This window comes from Camelus ferus, chromosome 7, assembly GCF_009834535.1.
Source record: "Camelus ferus isolate YT-003-E chromosome 7, BCGSAC_Cfer_1.0, whole genome shotgun sequence".
Taxonomy (NCBI): domain Eukaryota; kingdom Metazoa; phylum Chordata; class Mammalia; order Artiodactyla; family Camelidae; genus Camelus; species Camelus ferus.
The window spans coordinates 50,825,562-50,848,733 of record NC_045702.1 but is presented as its reverse complement, the minus strand read 5'-3'; the positions used below and the strand labels follow the sequence as shown (position 1 = coordinate 50,848,733).

The window sequence follows — 23,172 nt, the reverse complement described above, 5'->3', positions numbered from 1 at the left end:
TTTTAAGGACTTTTTCAGCTTTAGAATAGTGTTTTCTAGATTTGCTAAAAAGACAGTAACCATCAGTTATGCAACCTACATTCATTCATAAAGCTATAACCTAAAATTTGCATTTTTAAAAACTGAATTTAGTTTTATTCTGCCCTGGTGATTAGAAACTTCTAGGCAGAAAAAAATACGTCAGTATCATCGAACTGCATAGACCTAATCTTTTTCTCCTAGAAGCTTAGAACATAACAGTTATTTTAAATTTCAGTTTCTTCCTTCTTTCCCTCAAAAGGAAAATGCTTCATTTGCCCCCAAAAAATCAAACTTCATGTTACTGAAATGAAGTATCTTTTATCTCAAACAATGTAGATGTGAAGAGAAACTCTCTTTAGGTATACTTAATATATGATTAGGAAATTATTTATAGATACTTACCCATACTAATTGAGGATGTTTTTCCTTATATTCAAGAAATACTACATTACTTAACCCTTTCTAATTTATAAAAGTTTATGTATTTAGTTGAAATTTATAATGAGTGATAGCTTTGCTGTCTTTCATGCTAATATTGATGTGAGATTGGAATTTAACTTTTCTTACCAAAAGTAATAAAGGGGATGGTAAATATTATAAAATAAATTTAATTTATATCAACAATTAAAAGGCTTATGCTTTTTCCTGGCAAGACATTTATCATATCATTCTTTCTTTTTAAAGGCAAAACTACAGTAGCAAAGTACAAAATACAGCCTACCACATTCCAATATTTGTTTCTCATGAGTTTCTCTCTTGAACAATTCAGAGCATGTGTTTTGTAGAGGAAATATTTGGCTTGTAGGGAGAAAGGGAAATTTGAGCTTAGATATATAATGAAGGATAGTGAAGTCTTAGGAAACATAGATATGGTTAAATGCATGTGGGAATAAGACTTGAATCAGTTGATAATAATTACAATATTACAATCTTATAATACTGTGACGTATTTATACTCTAAATTTCATCATTAATTCTTGTTTAATTGCTTCATTGATCTCTCAATGAGGAAATAGTTGAATACTCTGATGATTTATTATCTTAAAATTCCACTGAATACTCAAAGTCAGATCCTTACACTATGGAAGGTGTGCTCTTCCTGCAGATGGAGGGGGGATTTTAACAAATGTCTATTCAGTAAAGCAAATGTTTCCAAAATAGCAGAATCAGCACGTGACTTATTTTCAGATATTATATTTAGCTTCTGTGAACTGCTGTGTATTTAATTCCACTGGTGCCTTATGCATTTGACTGTGCATATAATTTTCACGACAATTCATAGATTCTAAGTACCTTCAGATTGTTGTATAGACATCATAGCAGTCCTGTTAGACACTCATTAATGTTCCCTGTTTAGAGATGAGAAAACACTCAGATATCCCTGGTGTGCAACTTTCAATGTCAGCTTTCCACAGTGGTTTGAGGGTGTGTAAACTCAGCCTGTAGATTGTCCGTTACAGATTCAGGCATTTGCTAGGTACTCTACATGTTATTTTAGTTCTCATAAGAATTTGTCTCCAGAGGTATCATTTATCTAAAGATAAGGAAACTGAAAGTCAAAGGCAGCTTAGCATGGGGGAAATGTCAAGTAGGTGGTTAATAATAGTTCACACACTTAGGATCACACTACCTGGATTTTTGTCTAGGCTCTACCACTTAAAGCTGTAACCTTGGGAAAGCTTCTTAACCTCTCTAAGTCTCAGTTTCCTAATATAGTGAAAGGGCAGTAATGCCAGTCTCAGAGCTATTATGAAGATTAAATAAATTACAGTACATGGAAACTGCTTGGCATACAGTGTGACCTCTGAGTGTCGTATATCATTACTAAGAAAATTATTTAAAGCCAGTCAGATGGTAGGGTCATCTCCCCACATCATCTTCTTACTCTTCTGTTGCTTTCCAATCGAGGCAAGAAATATGTATGCGAAAGTGAGTAGTGCTCATTAATACATCTTCTAGTAATTTTAAGAAGGGCGAGGTAGCAGGTATGAGATCAAGAAATAGAGGCCACACTCCATAGAAGGGCAGAAATTACACAGTTTGGGTCAAGTGGCTAGGACATAGAAGAAGTTTTCTAAAAAGTCATACTAGTGTTTTTTAGATGGGAACGGGAAGGGAGCACACCCTTCTTGGACTCACCTTTGTGCAGTATTTACTTAAACCCTGAACTGATTATTAACCTTCAACATGACAGCAGCAGGAGTACTTATTTATTTTTGGAAGAACCCTCCAGTGATCCCTTCCCAGAATGCACTTACCACTCTTCCAACGTAAGCAATAGTTATCCATATTAAGTATTGTCCCTCCAACATTTAGAATTGTAAGCATTATTGTTTAGAAAGAATTTGTTCTTTTTCTCTCTTTCGGGTTCCTCTAATACTTTAAATTCCACCCTGAATATTTTTGACATTCTTTTCTCATTCTTTATTTTCATAGCTTATTTATATGCCCTACTTAAAGGCAGATGCTGTCTAGTGTCTAATTGCATTGGCTAATTTATCCCCAGTACAAGGCCAGAAACAAATTGTAAACTACTCTGAGATGAGTGGGCTTTTATTTCTTATTTAGCTTCTCAGTGGTCTAATAACCCTAGTGAGAAGTGACATCAATTCCATTGATTAAAAGTTAATTTTAAAAGATTCTTAGTAAGAAAATTTAGACTTTTAAAATTTGACACTGTTAATATATATACATTTTTAGGATGGCTTTGCTTCTTCCATAATGTAAGGGTTTAGGTTTTGTTGTTTTCTTTTTAATAGCAAATCTTACTGATATTTCTTGTAACTCATAAATTGTGCCTTACACTGGAGCTGCTGGAAAAGTAGAAGAGTGTAGTTAACCCTGGCATTGAGATTTTAATGTATTCAAGCAAATCTGGCCCCTGGAAAGCAAACAACAAAACCTACAGGGTAGAAAGGGAGAAAGGCCTCTCTGTCCCTTAACTTTCAGCAAGAAAAGATTAAGCCTTTCCTTTGGTCTTGGTTAACTGTTAGATCAGTTAATTTATCTCAAACTATTTTTTGGCCTAAGGAAATCTGTTTTGTGGCCTTTTGGAGTTGTTATATTCAGAGGCCAGGCTTTTGGCCTCTTCTTTCAAAGAGATAATGTTTCAAGTTGTGTAAAGACAAGAACTTGGCATAAGATTCCAGTGTGACACAAGCACTGGTGATTTACCAGAAAATATACTTCAAACATGAAAATGTTTTGTATGTGATGCTTTGCTCAAACTGAGAGAAAATCTGATTATTAATAAATCTCCAGTTTTTCACCAAACCAGATTATCTTTAGCACATAAAAATCTAATGAAATAAGAAATCTTAAAAGGAATGTCAAAGTTGATTTTGATTAATGGCTTCTCTTATTTAAATATCACAGGTTTAAAAAAGATAAAAAAAAATAGAAAGGTATTATAACAGTATCTGAAAGGTATACTTGATAAAGAAGGGAAATCCATGAGCTCTGGGAAATACTGCTCATAATCAGAGCTGCCATTTATTGAACTGATATTGAGCTGCTCTGTGCCAGGAACATCACATATATTCTGATTATCTTTCACAACAGCCCTGCAGGATGGTTTTGTGGTGTTTGTTTTTTCAGTTATCCCCTCACGTATTAGGAGACAGGCGCAAAATGCTCACACGCTTAGTAAATGGCAGAGCTGAGATTTCAACTCAGTTCCATCAGATACCAATATCCACACGTTTTAACTGAGAAAATATTTGAGAGTGCTTGGAAAAATGCTAAGTAAATGGTAGCTATTATTATTTCTGTTCAGCTGAGCTGCCTCCCAGATTATGAATACACACGCACGCACGCACGCACGCACGCACGCACACAGTGAGGGGGAGATACGGCACTACAGCGTGCTGCCTGCCACTAAGCATCCCACCCGCCATGCCGCAGGCTCTCCTGTGTACAGCCCACAGGTATTTAGAAAATCATTAGGGAAGAGAAGCCACTTTACCAGAGGTAATACCTAGGAACAAACATGAAAATACACATGAAAAAATGTTTTTATGGACAACTTTAAAACATTCTAGTGGGGCAAGAAATACAGACTTGAACAAATGGGAAAACATACATGTTCTTGGATGGATTGACTCAACATCATAAAGATGTTAATTCTCCATGAAGTGTTTTATCAATATGAACTTGATAATAATATACTAACAATTTTTTTACCCTAGAACTAGACAAGAGGATCCTAAATCTAGTGGAAATACACTTCTTAATAAAGCATTTGGTTACTTCTTTCTCCTCACCACCACTAGTTTAGAATGTATATAGATATTAAAAATATTGTAGGTTATGTTCTGAGGAACCTAGTTCTCAAAAATAAATAGGACCCCGGGGAATGTTTAGCAGTGTTGTGTAATTCTTTGAAACCCCTTAAGTTATAGGCCGAAAATCATTTCATGAACTCATCAAAAATTGTTTTTGAGAATCTGTCAGCTGACTTTGGAAACCACCCATTGGCAAAGAATTCTTTACTTAGTCATTGTAGTACCAGTGGATACGAATTTTTCAGATTGTCTCTTTGGTGCATAGAGGTTTTTTATTATAGCTATTTGAAATTGCTTATTTTAAAAACTAACTACCGTATCATTATTTTTCCCTTTTTTTTTTTTTTCGTAGTTGCATTGAAGTCCTCCCCAGCTGACAGAAATGGAGTCCAGGATAACTGTAGAACAAAATTCAGAGACAGCCTGAACTTGCAGGAAGGAGAATTCTTACTACAGGTAAGTTGTAGTAAACATGGTTTCTTATCATTGGAACAATGGTAAATGGGAAATTAACAGTCTTTTCAGTTATTTCCAGTTTATTTAGGGCTCACTGAGTGTTTCATGCCACTTTCATCAGACCTGCAATGGTGGTTTAATGCAAGTACATGAAAAAGTGGAATTGTATGGAGCAGATTTATTAGAGGTCTAGTTGTCACTTCCCCTGTTGCATTTCTTTAAATAGTAAGGACTCCTAGATTATTTTAAAGGTTCTCATTTAAGACATTGGATTTACTTACTTTTTAGGAATATATCTCTATTAAAATAGTTTTATTTAGTAGTTTGAAATTGTTCTTAACCTGAACTTTGTTTTTCATTGTTTTCTTGTAACTGTTTTCTTTTAGCAGCTTGTGTGACTTAACGTGCAGTAGATTTTTCAGTAACTGTAAGCCCTATTGTCATGCTTTAATACTGGAGAGTTTCTAGTAAAAGATTTGTCTGTAAAAGTATTTGAAATCTGTTTTCAAAGAGGTAATTAGGTTTATATTAATTTATTTTAATGGAGGTACTGGCGATTGAACCTAGGACCTTGTGCATGGTAGGCGTGCACTCTACCACTGAGCTGTACCCTCCCCCTTGAATCTTTTTTTTTCTCTATTTCTTTCTCTTGGATATGTATGATGCTTGATTCTCAGGTACGTATTTTGTTAAGAAAGGTAGAATGAAGATGTGTGCTATAATCTGTGCTACTACTATTACGTAATAGTTTTCAGTTCTACCCAGTGAACTGAGTGAATAACTTAGTTTGGCACTGACCTCACTGGATTGCTACTTGAATACATAAAAATCCTTTAGAAAAGTGGCTTTTATATAGTAGGTGCTGTTTGTTGTCTTTGTAATCTAGTTCTCAGAAGTGTAATATAGACCAAGGATCTTGAAGGTGAAAGGAATTAGAGCGAAAAGAAGACAGCCACTGTATTTCTGTACCTCGTCGAACAATGAGGTATCTGCCAGACTGGGAGCATCATTAGCACAGGGCAATGTCTTGTTAATTTCTGAATCACAGTCCTTAGCATGTGTCCTATTTGGTATGTAATTATTAAGTGTTGAATAAGCTACTTCCTATCATTTATGTACTTCTTTCTAGTGCACAAAGCATGGCCCCTGCATTAACTGAGTGCCGGCTCTGTACCAGGCACTGAGGTACATGTGAGACATAGTCGTCGTAGTCATCTGATAAAGCCCCTATTTTTCAAACGACACTAAAGCTACAAGGAGTAAATAACAAAGCCACACAGACAAGTAAGAAACAGAAAGAGGAGTCCAGTCCGAATTCTGACTCCAAACTGTAGGGTTCTTATTTCTAAACCACACCACATCTCCTTTTACACGAAGAAGAGTTTCAGAAGGGTTTAACCAAGACGACGTAGCAAAGAGTAGAGTAAGCACTGAACTGAACTCAAACAGGAAATACTGAGTGCTTTAGAATGAAAATATGTGGTAACAACTAATGTGTGAGGTAATCTAAATACCTTTATTAGAGTACATAGATATTAACATTAGACTTGAATAAAAGGATTAGAGAGTATAATTTCTAAACTAAAATAAGGAAAGAAAAAGTCAAAAAATAATTGGCGGAAAGCAGGCAAAATGGAAAGAAACAGCAATAGACTACAGGTGAAACAAATAGAAATAACAAAATGATAGCTTTAAACCTAAATATATTAGTAATTATATTAAATTTAAATGGACTACACTTACTGTATACTTGTCTTACATGTATATATTTGCATTACATGTATATTTTAAGTATTTTATGTATAGTACATTTGTATATTTGTTTTATCATAAAAAGTTTTTAAATGTATTATACTTTGAGAGTATCCAGATTTCAGACTCCACCAGTGCTTAAACTGTCTTTGCACAGAGATTTTCTCCTATTAAATTTCTCTTATGGTTCTAATCAGCATCTTAACACACTACATCCTTTAAAAAGCAGTGTGACAGATTACAGTAAATGCTGTTTATACAATTTATGTTTAAAAAACACGTACAATATATTTAAAACAGGAAATCTAAAGTACAAAGAAGAAATCAATATTCTATAAAAGTTACTATGACCTAGTATTAAATTAAGCTCCAAGCTCTTCTTTGGCCAGATCAAACGGTGTGAATAGATTGTTCTCACTACTGGGGGATGTGGGGTTTCTGCATTTGTGGGGTGTAGTAACTGTCACCATTTTGAAGATTTTTCATCAGTAAAAGGAACAGCCTTAACAAGAGTCAGTATTTATGGGTGACAGTATTATTTAATTACATTAATTTTTTTCACCTTATTAATTTTGTAACCTTTTTCCTTTTAGGCTCTGAATGGCTTTGTGCTGGTTGTCACTACAGATGCTTTGGTCTTTTATGCTTCTTCTACTATACAAGATTACCTGGGGTTTCAGCAGGTAAGTATATTTTTCTTAGGTCATTACAAAATTTTTTTGTAGAAAATTAACTTTCTACTTTTTATTTTTTACACTTCCGGGACAGAAGTGATACTTTCTATATATAAAATATAATGAAAATATATATGCTATAGAATAAAAAATACATATATTTGCAGCTAATATATTTTTATGCTCTTTATAATTTACCACATTATAATTTCCTTAAAGGTATGTGTGATTCATGGATATTATGTTTCTCTTTTCAGTTACAAGTAACTCTTACATATAGGAAACTTTCAGGCATGGGGCAGATAGGGTTTGGATTGGCAGACAAGGGAATATTTGCTGTCAAATTAGTTATGGATATTGGAGGGCATCTGACAACTATGAAATGAATGAGGTGGTTTGTAGAAGCACAAGTGAAATACTATGGCTTATCCTTTTAATTCTGATTTGTATGGGTTATGGAAGCTTTCCTAAAGGAATTGGTATTTAAGCTAATCTAAAGAAAGTGTAGGATTAGATGGGTGGACAGTTGTGGAGGGAACAGAGAAGAAAAGCAAGAAGTACTGTAGGCAGTAGGCTTGAAGGCCTTTAAAGAGGTGAGTGTATCTGGTTTAATGCTACTGAGTGTATGGTGAATAAATGGGGTAGGAAGGCATTAGCATATTGGACAGGAGCATCCAATATGACTTGAGAATAGTTTGTAAGTACACTTGTAGGCTAGCTACTCTTATGTGTCGGTAAGTCTTATATTCTGATGTGCATAAGAAGCACCTGAAGAAACGGATCAAACTTCATAAAATTGATGGGCCTTGTTCCCAGATGATCTGGTTCAGTAGGTCAGAGTGGGTCCATATTTGCATTTCTGACAAGCTCACAGGTAACGCCAAGACTGCTGGTTTGACTAGCACCGTCTACACTGTCACACAGACTTAAGCTGAAGTTATGTTATAAACACAGTGGAAGCCACTGCGTGTTTTTTTTTAAAGGAGTGTATACGCTTCTGCCTGTATTTCAGATGATAATTCTGGAAGTTGTTTACTGGGTGGTGTAGAGATGTCTTAATACTAGAAGATTAAGTTCATAGAGAGATTTAAGTCTAGACAGCTAAATGGTAGAATCTGGCTGTGCTACAAAGCCTTTTTCAGTCTTCTTGAAACTTAAATAAAATATACTAATGTCCATGGAAAAGCTTTTTTGAAACTTAATTATATAACTAGCTTAATCATTGTTTGATATGATTCATAACAGTTAAGAAGTCAGAAAGATTAGGTGTTTCCCAAGCTGTTTTTCTTCATGTGTACACATAACATGGATATTCATTAAGAAAACATTCATATCTGACATCGGTGGTGGTTTATGGCACCATTTTTAAAACTACAGGTTGTGACTCATTGGTGGTGAAATTGACACAATGGATCACCATCAATCATTCTTTATAGTTGCTTAAAATGAAACAGAATACACAGTATTGTCACACATAAAAGAGGGGTTCGGTGAAGCTTTTTCCCATGTGTGTATGTATACACACACAAACACAGATAATTGATGGAAGATGTATTTCTTGCCATGAGTTACAATAAAAAAGAACAATTCTGGTTTAAGGGCTATGGGCTCAGCACTTTAGTAAATGCTGAGAGGCCGGAGGTGGAGGAACAATTCTGACCTGGTAAAAGCATCATCCCTTACCCTATGGAATCTACTAGAAGTAAAAATTTCATATAAAGAAAATCATTAGAGAGTGGTTAGGGAAACGTGTATTACTGTGAAGCTTAGAGAAGTTAAGTGTAACTGGATGATATTGAAAGATCAATAAATGGGTAAAAATCAGCAGAACTTAATGGATTGCAGTTAAGGAACGGGGAGGTGACTTATTTGACTGAAAAGTGTTCACATAGGGAAGTGATGGCAGATAACTTTCAGCTTGTCAGTTACTGTGCTAGTCTCTTTCTAGTTGCTTCTATCTTGGATGCCTGGAGAGCTTTGCAATCATATGGCATGCATCCATCATCACTAACAAGCATCCACTAACCTAGCTAGGTTTTAAAATTAGTAAGCCACATTTCCCTAAAATCAGTACTTCTTATTAATTTCCTTGTATCTTTTTTCTTTAGTCTGATGTCATCCATCAGAGTGTGTATGAACTTATCCATACTGAAGACCGAGCTGAATTTCAGCGCCAGCTGCACTGGGCATTAAATCCTTCACAGTGTCCGGACTCTGGGCAAAGAATCGATGGTAAGAATGTTTAGCATTGGGAATTCTGTCAAAGGAGGCAGAGAACCTTTAGGGGCACAGAACTCCATAGTAAAGGTTGGGAAGAAGGGAAAAGACAGAAATCTGTAGCCGTAGACCTGAGCCACATCACACAGAGCCTGGTGACCTATGGAATATCTTAACAAATGACGGCCTTTATCATAGACTCAGTAATATATTTTATAAAATAACTCTGAATCTGTTGTGAAAGAAGGAAAGGAATGTACAAGGTTAATAATTGTGTATAAATTGTTCTGTGTTTAAATGCACCAAATATAAAAGCAGACTAGCATGTGCAAGGATAAAAAATATTTTCCATGCTAGCAGTGTTTTCCCATGTCTGTGAAAGTGTTAAAAAGAAAAAAGGCATTAGGAAATAACAAATTGTTGACAGTGATAGTCAGTAGAAACAAAAACCAACTGAATAGGTAAAGTTCTATGTAGTAAAATAGTAAGTTTTAATTTCTCTTCATTAACTTAAGTGATTTTTTTTTGTATTCAGACTTGTTTAGAAATTAACAAATTTTAGCTATTCTCAAATACTTAATTTTATAGCAAAATGGAAAGTCAATTTGTGTTGCTGTTATTTCTATAGAAGCTAATGGCCTCCCACAGCCAGGTGGCTATTATGACCCCGACCAGCTTCCTCCAGAAAACTCTTTAATGGAGAGGTGCTTCATTTGCCGACTAAGGTGTCTCCTGGATAATTCATCTGGTTTTCTGGTAAGGTGCCAAAGTTTTAGAAACTAAAAAAGAAAAGTGAAATCAGTTTAATTTGATTATATTAGAGTTTGGTTTATAAAAATCTACTTTATTAAATAATTTAATAAAGGAAAGTAACTTCAAAAATCTTTTTAGATTTTTTAAAATATCTTTTATAACTCAAAATCTCTCTTTTAGGATGCAGTAACGAAGACTGAGTGAAATGAAATGAAACCCTGTATACTGCCCTTTTTAGGACTTTTTAGGTATAAGATAGAGAATTACGTAGCCCTCTTTTAACAGGAGAATGCTTATTACTTTTGGATGTGATGCCTGCTAGGCAGAAAAATTATCATGGCCTTTTTCACGTGGCTAGAATAACTGCCATATAGAAAATGGTTGTATATTCATGATTGCGGAATCCTTGTGTGGTATGAGACACTGTTGTATAGTGTGAACTCCTGAGTTAGGATAACCAGGGAGTAATTTAAGCAGGACGTGAAGAGTGCAGGTGTTCCGGCCTCTCAGTTGTCTATCCATAAGGTAGTGCGCTCCACAGGCACAGAAGAAAATACAAAGCATTTTGCGTATTACTTTTGTGAATTATCAGGGATTTGAAACATGATCAAATCTTAAGCATCAGTAAACAATGATTTTAGTTGTTACATTTATATCTGAAGATAATTTTGCTGAGTTAATACTGTGCTTTAAGATCGTTTTCCTAGTACTGATGATCAGTCAGTGTGTATTTGAGGTAGAACTTCTTTGTGTCATTGGGCCTTTTCTTCCTTGTGCTGCTATCATATTGATGCCAGAATTATCCCTTGGCCTGGTTAATAATGTTTTAAGCAATTTAAGTTGATCATGGTCACGTTTAAATTGTCTTCGTTTCCTCTGTCTTCTAAGAATATTCTTTAATAGAGTTCTACGTTCTTTGTATGATTTTATGATTCATTTTAGTGTTTTCTTTAAAAATTGTGTTTTAGCTCTATTACCATGAGTTATGAAATATACTCTGAGCTATGGAATATAGCTCATGTTTGTTTGAAAATTAATCTGTATTTGAGGACTTTATCACTGTTAGTTCATTCAGGAAACACATTTTGAGTGTCTGGTGTGCACGAAGCAGGGCTAGGCATGGATAGCAGGGCAGCTGCAGGCTCAGAAGACTCCGTAGGTCTTCCTGTTGTGACTGCTGAAAAGCAAGGAGTGGGTCACTTACCAGTCCCTTGAGGACAGTCCTCATACTACCTTCCAGGACAGTTTTAATGGGCTTCCTGTGGAGAAAGGAATTAAAGTAGCATTTGTCAGCCTCAGGAACTTTTATGGAATTATCAGCAACACTGGAAATGGCCACAATTTAGAAGGAACCATTTTAAAGCATTAATTTTAATGAACTGTTTATGGTTTTTTAAGGCCATGAATTTCCAAGGGAGGTTAAAGTATCTTCATGGACAGAACAAGAAGGGGAAAGACGGATCAGTACTTCCGCCTCAGTTGGCTTTGTTTGCAATAGCTACTCCGCTTCAGCCACCATCCATACTCGAAATCCGCAACAAAAATTTCATCTTTAGAACCAAACACAAACTAGACTTTACGCCCACTGGTTGTGATGCCAAGTAAGTGAAACTTTCTGAGTTTTATTTCACCAAATGTATATTTTGTTGCAGCAGGTCTGTCTTAGCATGTAAACCAGAGTGTAGATTATAATAGTTTATTATTATAGTAGCTATTGTTATTTCATACTTTTTAGCATAGCATTTTAAAATGTCAACACGTTCACAAATATCTTAGGACTTTATAATTTTTTACAGTACTTGCCAGTGTCTGTATCATAGAGCTGATGATTAAGATTCAGTATCCTGATGACACTGATTGTTGGCTTGTTTTACATTTTTTAAGTGTACAAACTGGCTTTAAGCCCTGGAAGCTTAGTGACCAAAGCATATTACTGTTTTTCTCCTTCCTATACGGGAATGCAAACAGGTTTGAGAAACTGTGGCTCAAAATCGATTCTAGAATTTAATTAAAGATTTTGTGTTTCATCTGTATAATCTGCCCAGTTAGATTGATTTATAATTTTCAGTCTTTATTTGGGAGGAGGAAATAGTCTAAAACTGACATTTGCAGCTACCAGCAAAAGAAAACAGTAACAGAAATGCTTCTACCTGCTAGTGTGAAATTTTGAATGTCAACAAAGTGCAGAAAATAGCATATAACCAGTGAATATATGTTGGGTACTTCCAATTACGTTCAATTTTAATTTCATTCTTGTTTTGCCTTTTAAATAGAGGAAAAATCGTTTTAGGCTACACGGAAGCAGAGCTGCGCATGAGAGGATCAGGGTATCAGTTTATTCACGCTGCGGACATGCTGTACTGCGCTGAGTACCATATCCGCAGTGAGTTGTTCCTTCTGAACGTGTCTGAAAAAACGGCATATGCTCTAGTATACGTCTCAGTTTATTACTTAACTGCTCCACAGCTGCCACATGCGATTATAGTATTTTACTTAGTATGAACGTGACCATTTTCCCCAATTTTTTTATGGCAGTTTCAATTCATATATCTGTTATTACAGTTTATACTTTAAAATTGTATAGTAAAATGTTAAGCTGTAGGAAATGTTCCCTTTTTACACAGAAAATAATTTTCCCCTCAACCTCTATACTCTCTCTCTCTAGTTTCACATGTTACTAGAGTTGTCTGACTTAATCTTTCTTTTAGCAATTTACATAAACAATTTAGTTTGAAATGGGAAGAAATAACAATGCTGAAGAACTGTTTTGATGCATTGTAATGCTGTGTTTAAAAGTTGTCAATATATTTATCTTCTTTGGTGATACGTGAATTACATCCAGAAATATTTCAGTAGGGCTTTGTTTCAGAGATTTTCTTTATTGTGATGATCTTGGGCTTAATAATTTAATTTTTAAATTTTATTTCAGTGATTAAGACTGGAGAGAGTGGAATGGTAGTGTTCAGGCTTCTTACGAAAGACAATCGATGGGCTTGGGTACAGTCAAACGCACGCTTAGTTTATAAAAATGGAAGGCCAGATTATATCATTGCAACCCAGAGACCGCTAACGTAAGTACAAAGACCTAGAATGTTTCCTGTTTTTGTTAGGAACCCCTTGGGTTATAAGTCCTCTTACATGAAAACGTAAAAATAAATTCCAGGAGAATTTACTCTGGAAATAAAAATGGAAAAGGTAATATAGAAAGAAGAAGGTATAGGTAAACAACACTGAGACAACAGAATTGACAAACCTTATTGAAAAAACTGAGTAAGTAGCAGGCAAGCAGAGCAAATGCCGAGGATTGATCCTGGGTAAATGAAGGGAAGATGAAATGCTAGTGCCATCTGTAAAATAAAAATAGAACAGTGCTTTGTTTAGCATACGTTTGCTAAGCAAACAGTGAATTTATACGTTTTTTATGTATCTGGAAATCCGTATTTTGTTAAGTATTTGTATTGCCAATGTTTTCTCCACTCTAGAGAATTATTTTTTTGTATGCAGCTTGGAAGGTAAGGATCAGGATTAATTTTTCCCCCCTTTTATGGACACCCAATTGACTAGTAACATTTACTGAAAAAAGATGATTTTTTGAAAAGGTCATCTTTTCCCCACTGCACTGCATTTCAGAGGATTCTGTGTGTGGTAGATTTCTGGGTTCTGATGGCCCCGTTGTCTGTTTTATGCCAGCAGTACATTGTCTTAATTATTCTGTATCTTGATATGTCTTGATGTCTGAGTGTATGCCCTCCATCTTGTTTGTTTAGGATTTTTGTTCTTGATCTCCTTGAAGAAAAACTTCTTTAGGTTCTTCTTTACCTTTTCCTTATATTTTAGAAATCAATTGTCAATTCCCACCAGAAAAATCTATTGGGAATTGCCACTGCATTGAAACTGTGGTTTCTTTGTAATATTAAATCCCCCAACCCGTGAACACGGTGAATATGTGTTTGTGGGTACACTACTGAGATAAAGACATGGGCACATGCATGCAATGGATTATATTTGTCTTATTTGAGTCTTATACATCTTTTATTCATTTTATTTCTAGATATTTGATGTTCTGTGATGTTTGAAATATATTTGAAATACATATATAATATATATATTCATTGTAATTTTTCATATATAGAACTAGGTGATTTTTTAATACTGGTTTGCACTCAGTGACCTTACTAAAATTCACTTATTAATTCTAATAAGGTGTCTGTCGATTTGGGGGGTGGGTAATCAGGTTGGTTTGTTTATTTATTTAATTTATTTAATGGAGGTACTGGGGATTGAACCCAGGACCTCATGCATGCTTGCATGCTAGGCATGCACTCTACCACTGAGCTATACCCTTCCCCCTTGGTGTCTGTAGATTTTAAGATTTTCTACTGTATACCATCTTTGCAAATAATTTTTTTCTTTTTAACCTTTAGACAGTTTTTTTTATTCTTTTATTGCACTAGCTAGGCCCTCAGTAAAATATAATGTAAATAATAACTCATTTCTGTCTTATTCCCAATCTTAAGAATGGAAAAAGCCTTTAATATTTGACCACTGAGTATGATGTTTGTAGTAGTGTTCTGTTATTTTTGTAAATATTGGTTTTTTTTCTTTTAGATATAAAGCTTCCCTTCTCTTATCATGAGTGGGTGTTGAATTTTATCAAATACTTCCTCTGCCATCGTTAACATGATGTGATTTCTCTCCTTGATGCTCTTATTTTCTTTTTACTCTAAGTTCTATACTGATGTTCTTTTAAAAAAGATTTCATTTCCATTAGAAATCTGTGCCCTCTTTTAATCACTATTACTAGAAGGTCATTAATTTTATTTGTACATTTGTTATCCCTTGTGTGTCTACTCATGATTATTTCCTTCTACTCTGAAGGTATAATTAGGGTTTTTTCCTAACTTTTTATTTTTTAATGTATATGGTTAAGCTATCAATTTCCCTTTAAATATGACTTTACAATGCTCTTTTATCAATTGAAAATATTTGCTAATAGTTATTTTGACTTATGAATTATTTAGAAATACAGTGTTACGCATTTTCTGATATTAGGGGAGTTTCTAGTTGTTTGTTAACTGATTTTTAGCTTGATTCCACTGAAGTTAGAGAACAGTCTCTGAAGGATTTCAGTCCTTTGAAATTTGTGGTGGCTTATTTTATGATCTAATGGCCAGTGTTGGTAAAACAGCCCATGTGCTCTTGTCAGGAATGTGTTCTGTAGTGTGTATAGTATCAGTGGTCTGGTTTGTGGTGTTTTTATACATTTGATTTTTTTTTCCCGCTTGTTCTGTTATTAAGAGGGTATTTGTTTCACTTTCTTATTACTACTGAGGCAGGACATCTTTTTATATCTTTATAGGACATTTTTCTTTTGTGAATTGCAAGTTCATACTGCTTGGCCTATTTTTCTGTTGAGTTGTTTGCCTCTTAGATCCACGGAAGCTCTACCTGATATGAATGTTAATTATATACACACACACACTATATGTAGTATATGTGAAACTAATTTGACAATTTCTCCATGCCTTACCTTGATTTACGAATTCTTTATTTTCGTATGGCAGTCTTCCTTTAGAGCTTCTGGGTTTTGTGTTGACATGCCTTGTTTTTATATTTGGATCTTTATCCCCATTAGAATTTTTTTCTGCAGGATTTTAGGTAGGGATGGAACCTGAGTGTGAAATTCAAATTAGACAAATTTACATGATTAAGTACTTGTCATCAGAAAAGTTTCTCTCAAACGTCATGTTCCTGCTATCAGACTGAATTATGATGTACTTTGCTTGCTGTTTTTTTTTAATATTTTACTTGAAATGTTTATGATATGGCTCTTCCTAATATATATGCAAAACTTCTTACACACAATTTTAGAGATGAAGAAGGAACAGAGCATTTACAAAAACGAAATATGCAGTTGCCTTTTTTGTTTACCACTGGAGAAGCCGTTTTATATGAGATAAGTAACCCTTTTCCTCCCATGATGGATCCACTACCAATAAGGACTAAACATGGTGCTAGTGGAAAAGAATCTGCTACCCAGTCAACTCTAAGTAAGGATTCCCTCAATCCCAGCTCCCTGCTGAGTGCCATGATGCAACAAGACGAGTCTATTTATCTCTGTCCTGCTTCAAGTAGTACATCTTTCAAAAGAAATTTTTTCAATCAATCTGTGAATGAATGCAGTAACTGGCAAAACAGTGTTGCACCAGTAGGGAGTGATAATCTGAAACATGAGCCAGTTGGTCAGTCTCAGGAAATGAACCTGAGCCTCTCTGGAGATCATGCAGGGCTCTTTCCAGATAACAGAAATAGTGACTTATACAGCATTATGCAACGCCTAGGCATTGATTTTGAAGATATCAAACACATGCAAGAGAATGAGTTTTTCCAAACTGACTTTTCGGAGGAAAATGACTTCGGAGATGATATTGACTTAACAGATGAAATTCTGACCTACGTAGAAGATTCTTTAAATAAGCCTACCTTCGGGATGCTCAAGTTTCCATCAGCCCCAACCCGTGGCTCTGAACGCAAGCTGCATGGTACAGGAGCAGCTGCAGCTGGAACAGCAGCTCCAGCACCAGCAGAAGCTCACAGCAGTGGAGCCGCAGCAGCTGTGCCAGAAAATGAAGCACATGCAAGTTAACGGCATGTTTGCAAATTGGAACTCTGACCAGTCTGTGCCTTTTACTTGTCCTCAACAGGACCTGCAGCAGTATGATATCTTTTCAGACTTACCTGGGACCAGTCAAGACTTTCCCTATAAATCTGAGATGGATACTATGCCTTATACACAGAACTTCATTCCCTGTAACCAGTCTGTATTGCCACCACATTCCAAAGGCACACAGTTAGACTTTCCCATGGGGAATTTTGAACCAACCCCGTACCCTACTGCTACTTCTAATTTAGAAGATTTTCTCACATGTTTACAAGTTCCAGAAAACCAAAAGCATGGACTAAATCCCCAGTCAGCCGTAGTGACTCCTCAGACATGTTACGCCGGGGCTGTGTCCATGTACCAGTGCCAGCCAGAGCCTCAGCACAGCCACGTGGCCCCCATGCAGTACGACCCCTCGCTGCCAGGCCCAGAGGCATTTTTAAACAAGGTAAGGGTTTTAGCAAATCACATAAACCCTTTCATTGAGTCTCTGTACATTATAAATATGTTACAAATTTTTTTTATGCCAGTGACTGATTTTAATCTATTATCGGTAGCATTCATATGAGAGCGTTTTTAATTATATCTGTGCCTACTTTTGTGTGTGTTTTGTTTTTTATTGGCCAGGACTTTTCCAGCATATTACTAATACAAGTATCATACCTACCTGAAACACAAAGGAGGGAGAAATCAAGGACTAAAGCAACATGAATATGTCTTTGTCTTTAAGTTACCAGGTGAAATTTAGTTAAAAATCTAGAATAATATTTTCTTGATTCTTAAAAATTCAGAATTCAAAAGATTTGAAGTTTTAAAAGTAACTTCTTCAAGCCTCCATTTTTGACATTTAATTGATTTACAATTAGTTTCAGGTATACAACAAAGAAATTCAATATTTTTATATTTCTGTTGAAATCGAGTTAAAATCAGTATAGATGTACTTTCGTCCTAGCTCATCTCTGGAATTCAGTCCTGGCTCCTCCTCTGGCAACCCCTCCTTGTGATCTGCCAGATCCTTGTTTTAGCCTTTAAGGTAAAATGGGGTTTTTTTCCTGACATTCTTCAGCTGGGTTTCCATCATGGGACTCAACCTTGAGGTTATATCTTTCCTAATATTTGAATCTATCATCCAGACTCGTCTAGCATCAAGTCAACTTAAAAGTGCTTGCTGATGAGAGCTGGCTCTCTGTGGCCATCTAACAGTATATATCATTTTTGCATCTACACTTTTCCATTAGAAAATACTTGGTTCGTTTTAAAGTATATGTCAGTTTAGTTTTGAAGCAAATTCTGATTGAAAGTTCAGGTCTATTGTTGACTGTGTATAATAGTGAAAAGATTCAAGTTAATATTTTGTAAACTGTTCCTTCTGGCCTTTTCCAGACATTCAGTTTGTCTAACTATATATGAGCTCTTTAATAGAAACTGGCTGTGAAAGTTTTTCTTACCCTCATTCCTGATAGTCTTCAGTTACATTAAAATTTAATATCCAGCCACTGTCTGTCTCCCAGCATGGCTGTAGAATAAGCATGGGGACAGTCAACTGCAGGAAAGTTCATTACGTAAAATTACATTTTGAGCAGGGCCTGCATTAGCACTAATTCTTTCCAGTGCTGTCATCCCCACTGCTTCGTATTACTTCTTTATGAATAATACGAATTCTAGTTGTTAATATATTCCCCCAGCGAATTGTTAAAATTAAAAGAATTAAAATCTGTGGCTCACATTCTATTTCTGTTGGACAGCACTGCTTTTGACAATATATTTAAAGTGAATTGCTGCAACACATGCATTGTATTACCACTGATGAGAGTAATTTATTCAAAACCTATCATTCTCTGGGCAAATAGTACCTTCCCTTTGAAAAGTCAAGGAAGTTTGGAAGTAATCTTCTGATTCCTGAAGCCTAATGTTATTACATAGGCTTTGGGAAGGCAGATTTTATTTAGAGCAATTAAGGGTATGATTATAATTCATTACCTTCACTAACAAGTATTAAAATATAAGAGGCACTATAAACTCTGCACAAACCCCACAGCACCACCTGTGTCCCTGTGTCTTTCTCCCCTTTGAGAAGCAGTTACGGGAATCAGACTAATTTCATTGTAAGAAGATTATTAGCAAAATAAAATGCTTGTTCTTATTTTTAATTTGGTGATTAGGACAGTAATTTTAGTACTTACTAATTAAAAGCATATTACCAATAAAAAATTGGTTCTAGAAATCATACCCATGGTATAATATTTTAGGAATATTAAGAAACCTCTTGTACAACAGAACTTACCTCTTTTGGGAAAGTCTTAGGTTATCTGTAGTCCAGTATAGTAGTCTTGAACATAATTAATTAGAACTTACTGAGGTAAAATCTGGTCAGTGCAAACCCGCTTATGACAGAGAATATCATTAATAACCGTGATTCATGACTGGCACTCTCTGATCCATCCATACTTATCCCAACCAAAGGCAATTCATTGATATTACTCACCTCTACCATCTAATGGAGAAACTGAAAGGTCATAAATGCAACTAATACATAGTGTTCACTATGTCTTCCTCAAATGATTTAAAATGTAGCATCAGTAAAGGAATTTGAAGTTAACAAAATGCCTGATGAAGATTTTTAAAATACATTTTTAATATAGTTAATGGCTTAAGATACTTGAAAGGGTATGTTCTAATAAGTTGCATTGCTGTGTTTGTTTTCAGTTTCAGAATGGAGGAGTTTTAAATGAAACCTCTCCAGCTCAATTACCTAGCATAAATAACACTCAGACGGCCACCCACCTTCACCCGTCAGAGGCCAGGCCTTTCCCTGATTGGACGTCCAGTGGATTCCTGTAACTTCACCTTGGTTTTTGATTCAATTAGCATGTCAAACATCAGAGTGATGAAACGGCCAGCTTTGGACATCAGCGAGTTCACAGGAGGCCCTGAAGTATGTTCTCCCTGTTATGCCAAACCAAATTTTAATGTTTTTATAAAAGGACTTAAATATCAAAATTATGTATACTACCGTCATTAAAACAGAAAGGATGCTGCCACGAAGGAGTGAAATACCGTCTGTATTGTACATTATTCTGAAGTAAAACCATAGAACACAGGACACTTTTAAATAAGAAAATTCTCTCTGTTGGGATTATTTCTGTTGAATAAAAATGAAATGCTTTTGAGTTTTGAACTTCTAGATTCTTAGTAGTATACCAAATATGAACTATTTCCTTTTATTTTTAGCTTCTGCTTTTACCTCAGATGTTAAAATGAGTGGTTTGGTGCTTTTATAAAAAGCTAATTTCAGTGCTCCCCTCCTTCCTTGTTAATGCAAGTGCCTCACAGTTTTTTCTACCTATAACACTGTAGGAGTATATTTTATATAAAACATTCTTTCTTTTAAAAATTAATAACATTCTGCACACAAATATTATTGGTATTTCTTAAATTCAGTCATGTTTTAAATTAATCTAGGCATGTTTTAACTGCACTGCTCACCCACTTTCTTCAGGTTAAGGGCAAATAATGATTGAAAAGATTCTTTATTACATAATCTAGTTGCTTCTAGACTTTACTGTTGCCATGTGCCTTACGTTGAAATATTTCAAAAGTAAACTATCTTTCCAAATTATTTTTTAATTATTATATAAATGTTAAGACAGCAGAACTAAAATTTCAACAGTTTTCAGAAGAGATAGACCACCATTTATCTTTACTAAAATCTCCACCATGATAGTTGAATGTTGCAGTGTAGAAAATCTGCTGTTAAATGCAACCTTGTTATTAACTTAAAATGAAGAGAAGCAGCTTTATTTTTAGCTCTTTAAATAAAGTACCCATTTCAATGTGTATAAATTCTTTAAAACCTGTTTTAGATCTATAATCCTTTAAGATGTAGTACGTTGACTTTATAAATTTCACTTCTTAGTACAGTGGAAACTCTTTTTCTCATATTTGAGGAGTGTTAAGATTGAATATAGCAATGTTTGGTGCAAAGTATTGGTATGAGTGGAAGAATACATGTACTTTATAATGAACAAAACAATCTGTAAAATATTTTCAATCTTTCCTTTAAAACTAGTGCATACCTTATATACACACACGAATAATTGGGTCATAACATAATCAGTGTGTCCTTTTAAGAAAGCAAATAATGAATCCAACTGCGTTTAAAAGTTGGTATTAAGAAAAAGACAACCATGAGTTTCTCTTAACTTCAAATATTAGGTTGTCTGTATGATATAATGACCTTTATTATCAGTGAGGCAAATTAATCACCCTACTAACTTTACCATCTTCAGGTTGACTTATAAGTGCCACCATCTGCCTTTCTTTTACTTAAATATGATATCTGAAGGGCACAGAGACATTTTGCATGTATTGTATAAAAACATGGAATTCCAAACTGCAATGTATTATTAAAATATACCATTTTCTTTTATATACATTAACTTACTAAAAAAAAAAAAAGTGGCTTCAGACAAAATATGTCAGCTCTATGCTTCCATAGGTTCAAAATTTTGACTGAAAATGCAGTTTAAGTGTTGAAAAAACAAATTTGTCTAAAACATTTCATGATTTGTTTCCAGCATGCAGTATCACTAAAAATTTAGATCAGTGGTCTAGATTAATAGTCCATTTTTACATTTAAACCATTAAAAAGTCTTCCTATAAACCAGTTTTGTTAGTTTCTTCCACATGTTATTGGATGACTTGTTTAGTGGAAAAATAGTCGTTTTGAATTGTGAATATGGTGACAATTATACACTTACAAAATTTAAAAATTTTAAAGCAATATTGTATATTTTTATCTATATAAAGTAACTAAAATTTATCTAAGAATAAAATCACATTAAACCAAATACACCTTTGTTTGTATTGCTAAGTGCCAAACAAAAAAAGAATGCTTTGTGTACTGCTATATTGAGGGATTTATTTTTAGATGATGTGCACTTTTAAGGACGTGGATGTTTCCCTGTGCCAGGTTGTTGTTCTTACCTGAAGACTTAACAGTGTTCCAATGTATTATGTGGCTTTCAATCATTACCATGCACAGACTGGTGTTTTTCAGTATTACTACATTTTAGGTAAATGTTCTCATGGGTGTTCTGTCCTTCAAGATGTTACTGCTTACATACGCCACACATACATTTTTGTTTAAAATATGATTTATAATATCCTTACTTATCAAACAAAATTGTATACAATAATATATGTGGTAATAAAATGATCACCAAGTATGAATAATATGTTTTAATGCAAATTCTTCTCTCTGGTCCAAATAGATATTTATGGCATAGTATTATAATTATGTTAAATGAAGGCAGTCACAAAATTTAAGGGCAGGTTAAGCCAGTAATTCATAAACTTCTTACAGTGTTCTGCCCCTGGATATTTTGGCCTTTACCTGAATATAAAAAATAGACTCCACGTAACTTCCTAGATTAAAGTGCTTCTGAAGTGGACTGTTGTTTTAAACCTTGTATTATCAGTGTTATAGATGTAGTGGCGTGGTTAAAATCCAAAATCCATTTTAACAGATAACATTTTAAGAATATTTATGAAAAAATTTTAAAATAACCAATGTTGTATTTCATGTTTAGACTAGAAAAGTTATTGCCCTGACTTACGTCTCTAACAAATATAAATGACATATGAAGCCGTTGGTGTTCAATTCATAAGTATCAAACACTCACCAGGAATTGTGCAGTTAGAATTATTTGAAGAAAAACTCCTGAGAAAGTTCTCATTCTGGTGGTGATGTTTTACATTAATTTTACATTTATTCTTAATAATCACTAGATAGCTTTCTCAACAACTCAATAGAAACATAGCAAGTCAGCATCATACTTAGTCTTTAATTATTTGATCTGAAAGAGTCAAGTAAAAATCCAGATAATCATTATTTCTGATCTCTGCTTTCAGTCAGTCAAATGACTTCTATCAGCATAAATGACGTCAACTTGCCACCTTGTCACCAAGCCTGTCAAACACTGACCCAGGGATGTTAGCTACTCATAAGACTGGGGAGTCTCTGTTTTCCCCAGTGTCCACAGATGACCAGGCTTCTAGTTCTAATACAGTCAGGCCATCGAAACCCCATAGTGTGTCCTAAGTGTCTGTACCTTTACCTCCACACACCACTATCCTGTCTCTCAGGCCAGCCTCCTGTGTGAGGAAGGGAAGTCCCCCTGCCTCCGAGATTAACACCCTTCCTTTCCAGTCCTCACACACTCAGCTTCTGCTTCCCTTTTCCAGAGTCTCTTCTCTCCTGTAGGCGTCCCTGTGTACAGGTCGTCCTCTATCCTGGAAAAAAATTACTTTTCTCACTGAATTATTTACTTGCCTCCCTTCTCCGAAATATTTT

General features: G+C 34.8%; 1 protein-coding gene and 1 long non-coding RNA gene across 2 annotated transcripts in view; one reads left to right on the top strand and one right to left on the bottom strand.

Annotated features, from left to right (window-relative positions):
* The window catches only part of AHR (aryl hydrocarbon receptor), a 44,793-nt gene extending 22,744 nt beyond the window's left edge, over positions 1-22,049 (top strand). Inside the window, 10 exon segments of the mRNA XM_032483893.1 lie at positions 4,657-4,760; positions 7,106-7,195; positions 9,295-9,418; positions 10,032-10,159; positions 11,555-11,757; positions 12,430-12,539; positions 13,086-13,227; positions 16,028-16,649; positions 16,651-17,265; positions 19,524-22,049. Of these exon segments, the coding sequence (XP_032339784.1) occupies positions 4,657-4,760; positions 7,106-7,195; positions 9,295-9,418; positions 10,032-10,159; positions 11,555-11,757; positions 12,430-12,539; positions 13,086-13,227; positions 16,028-16,649; positions 16,651-17,265; positions 19,524-19,658 (2,273 nt within the window). The 3' untranslated portion in view covers positions 19,659-22,049.
* On the bottom strand, positions 10,045-16,021 carry LOC116664944. The gene is made up of 4 exons (XR_004321499.1): positions 15,687-16,021; positions 13,410-13,503; positions 11,361-11,415; positions 10,045-10,182 (listed from the first exon to the last, which is right to left on the bottom strand). It is a non-coding gene; the product is annotated as an uncharacterized LOC116664944 (long non-coding RNA).
* Positions 22,050-23,172: the final 1,123 nt, after the last annotated feature.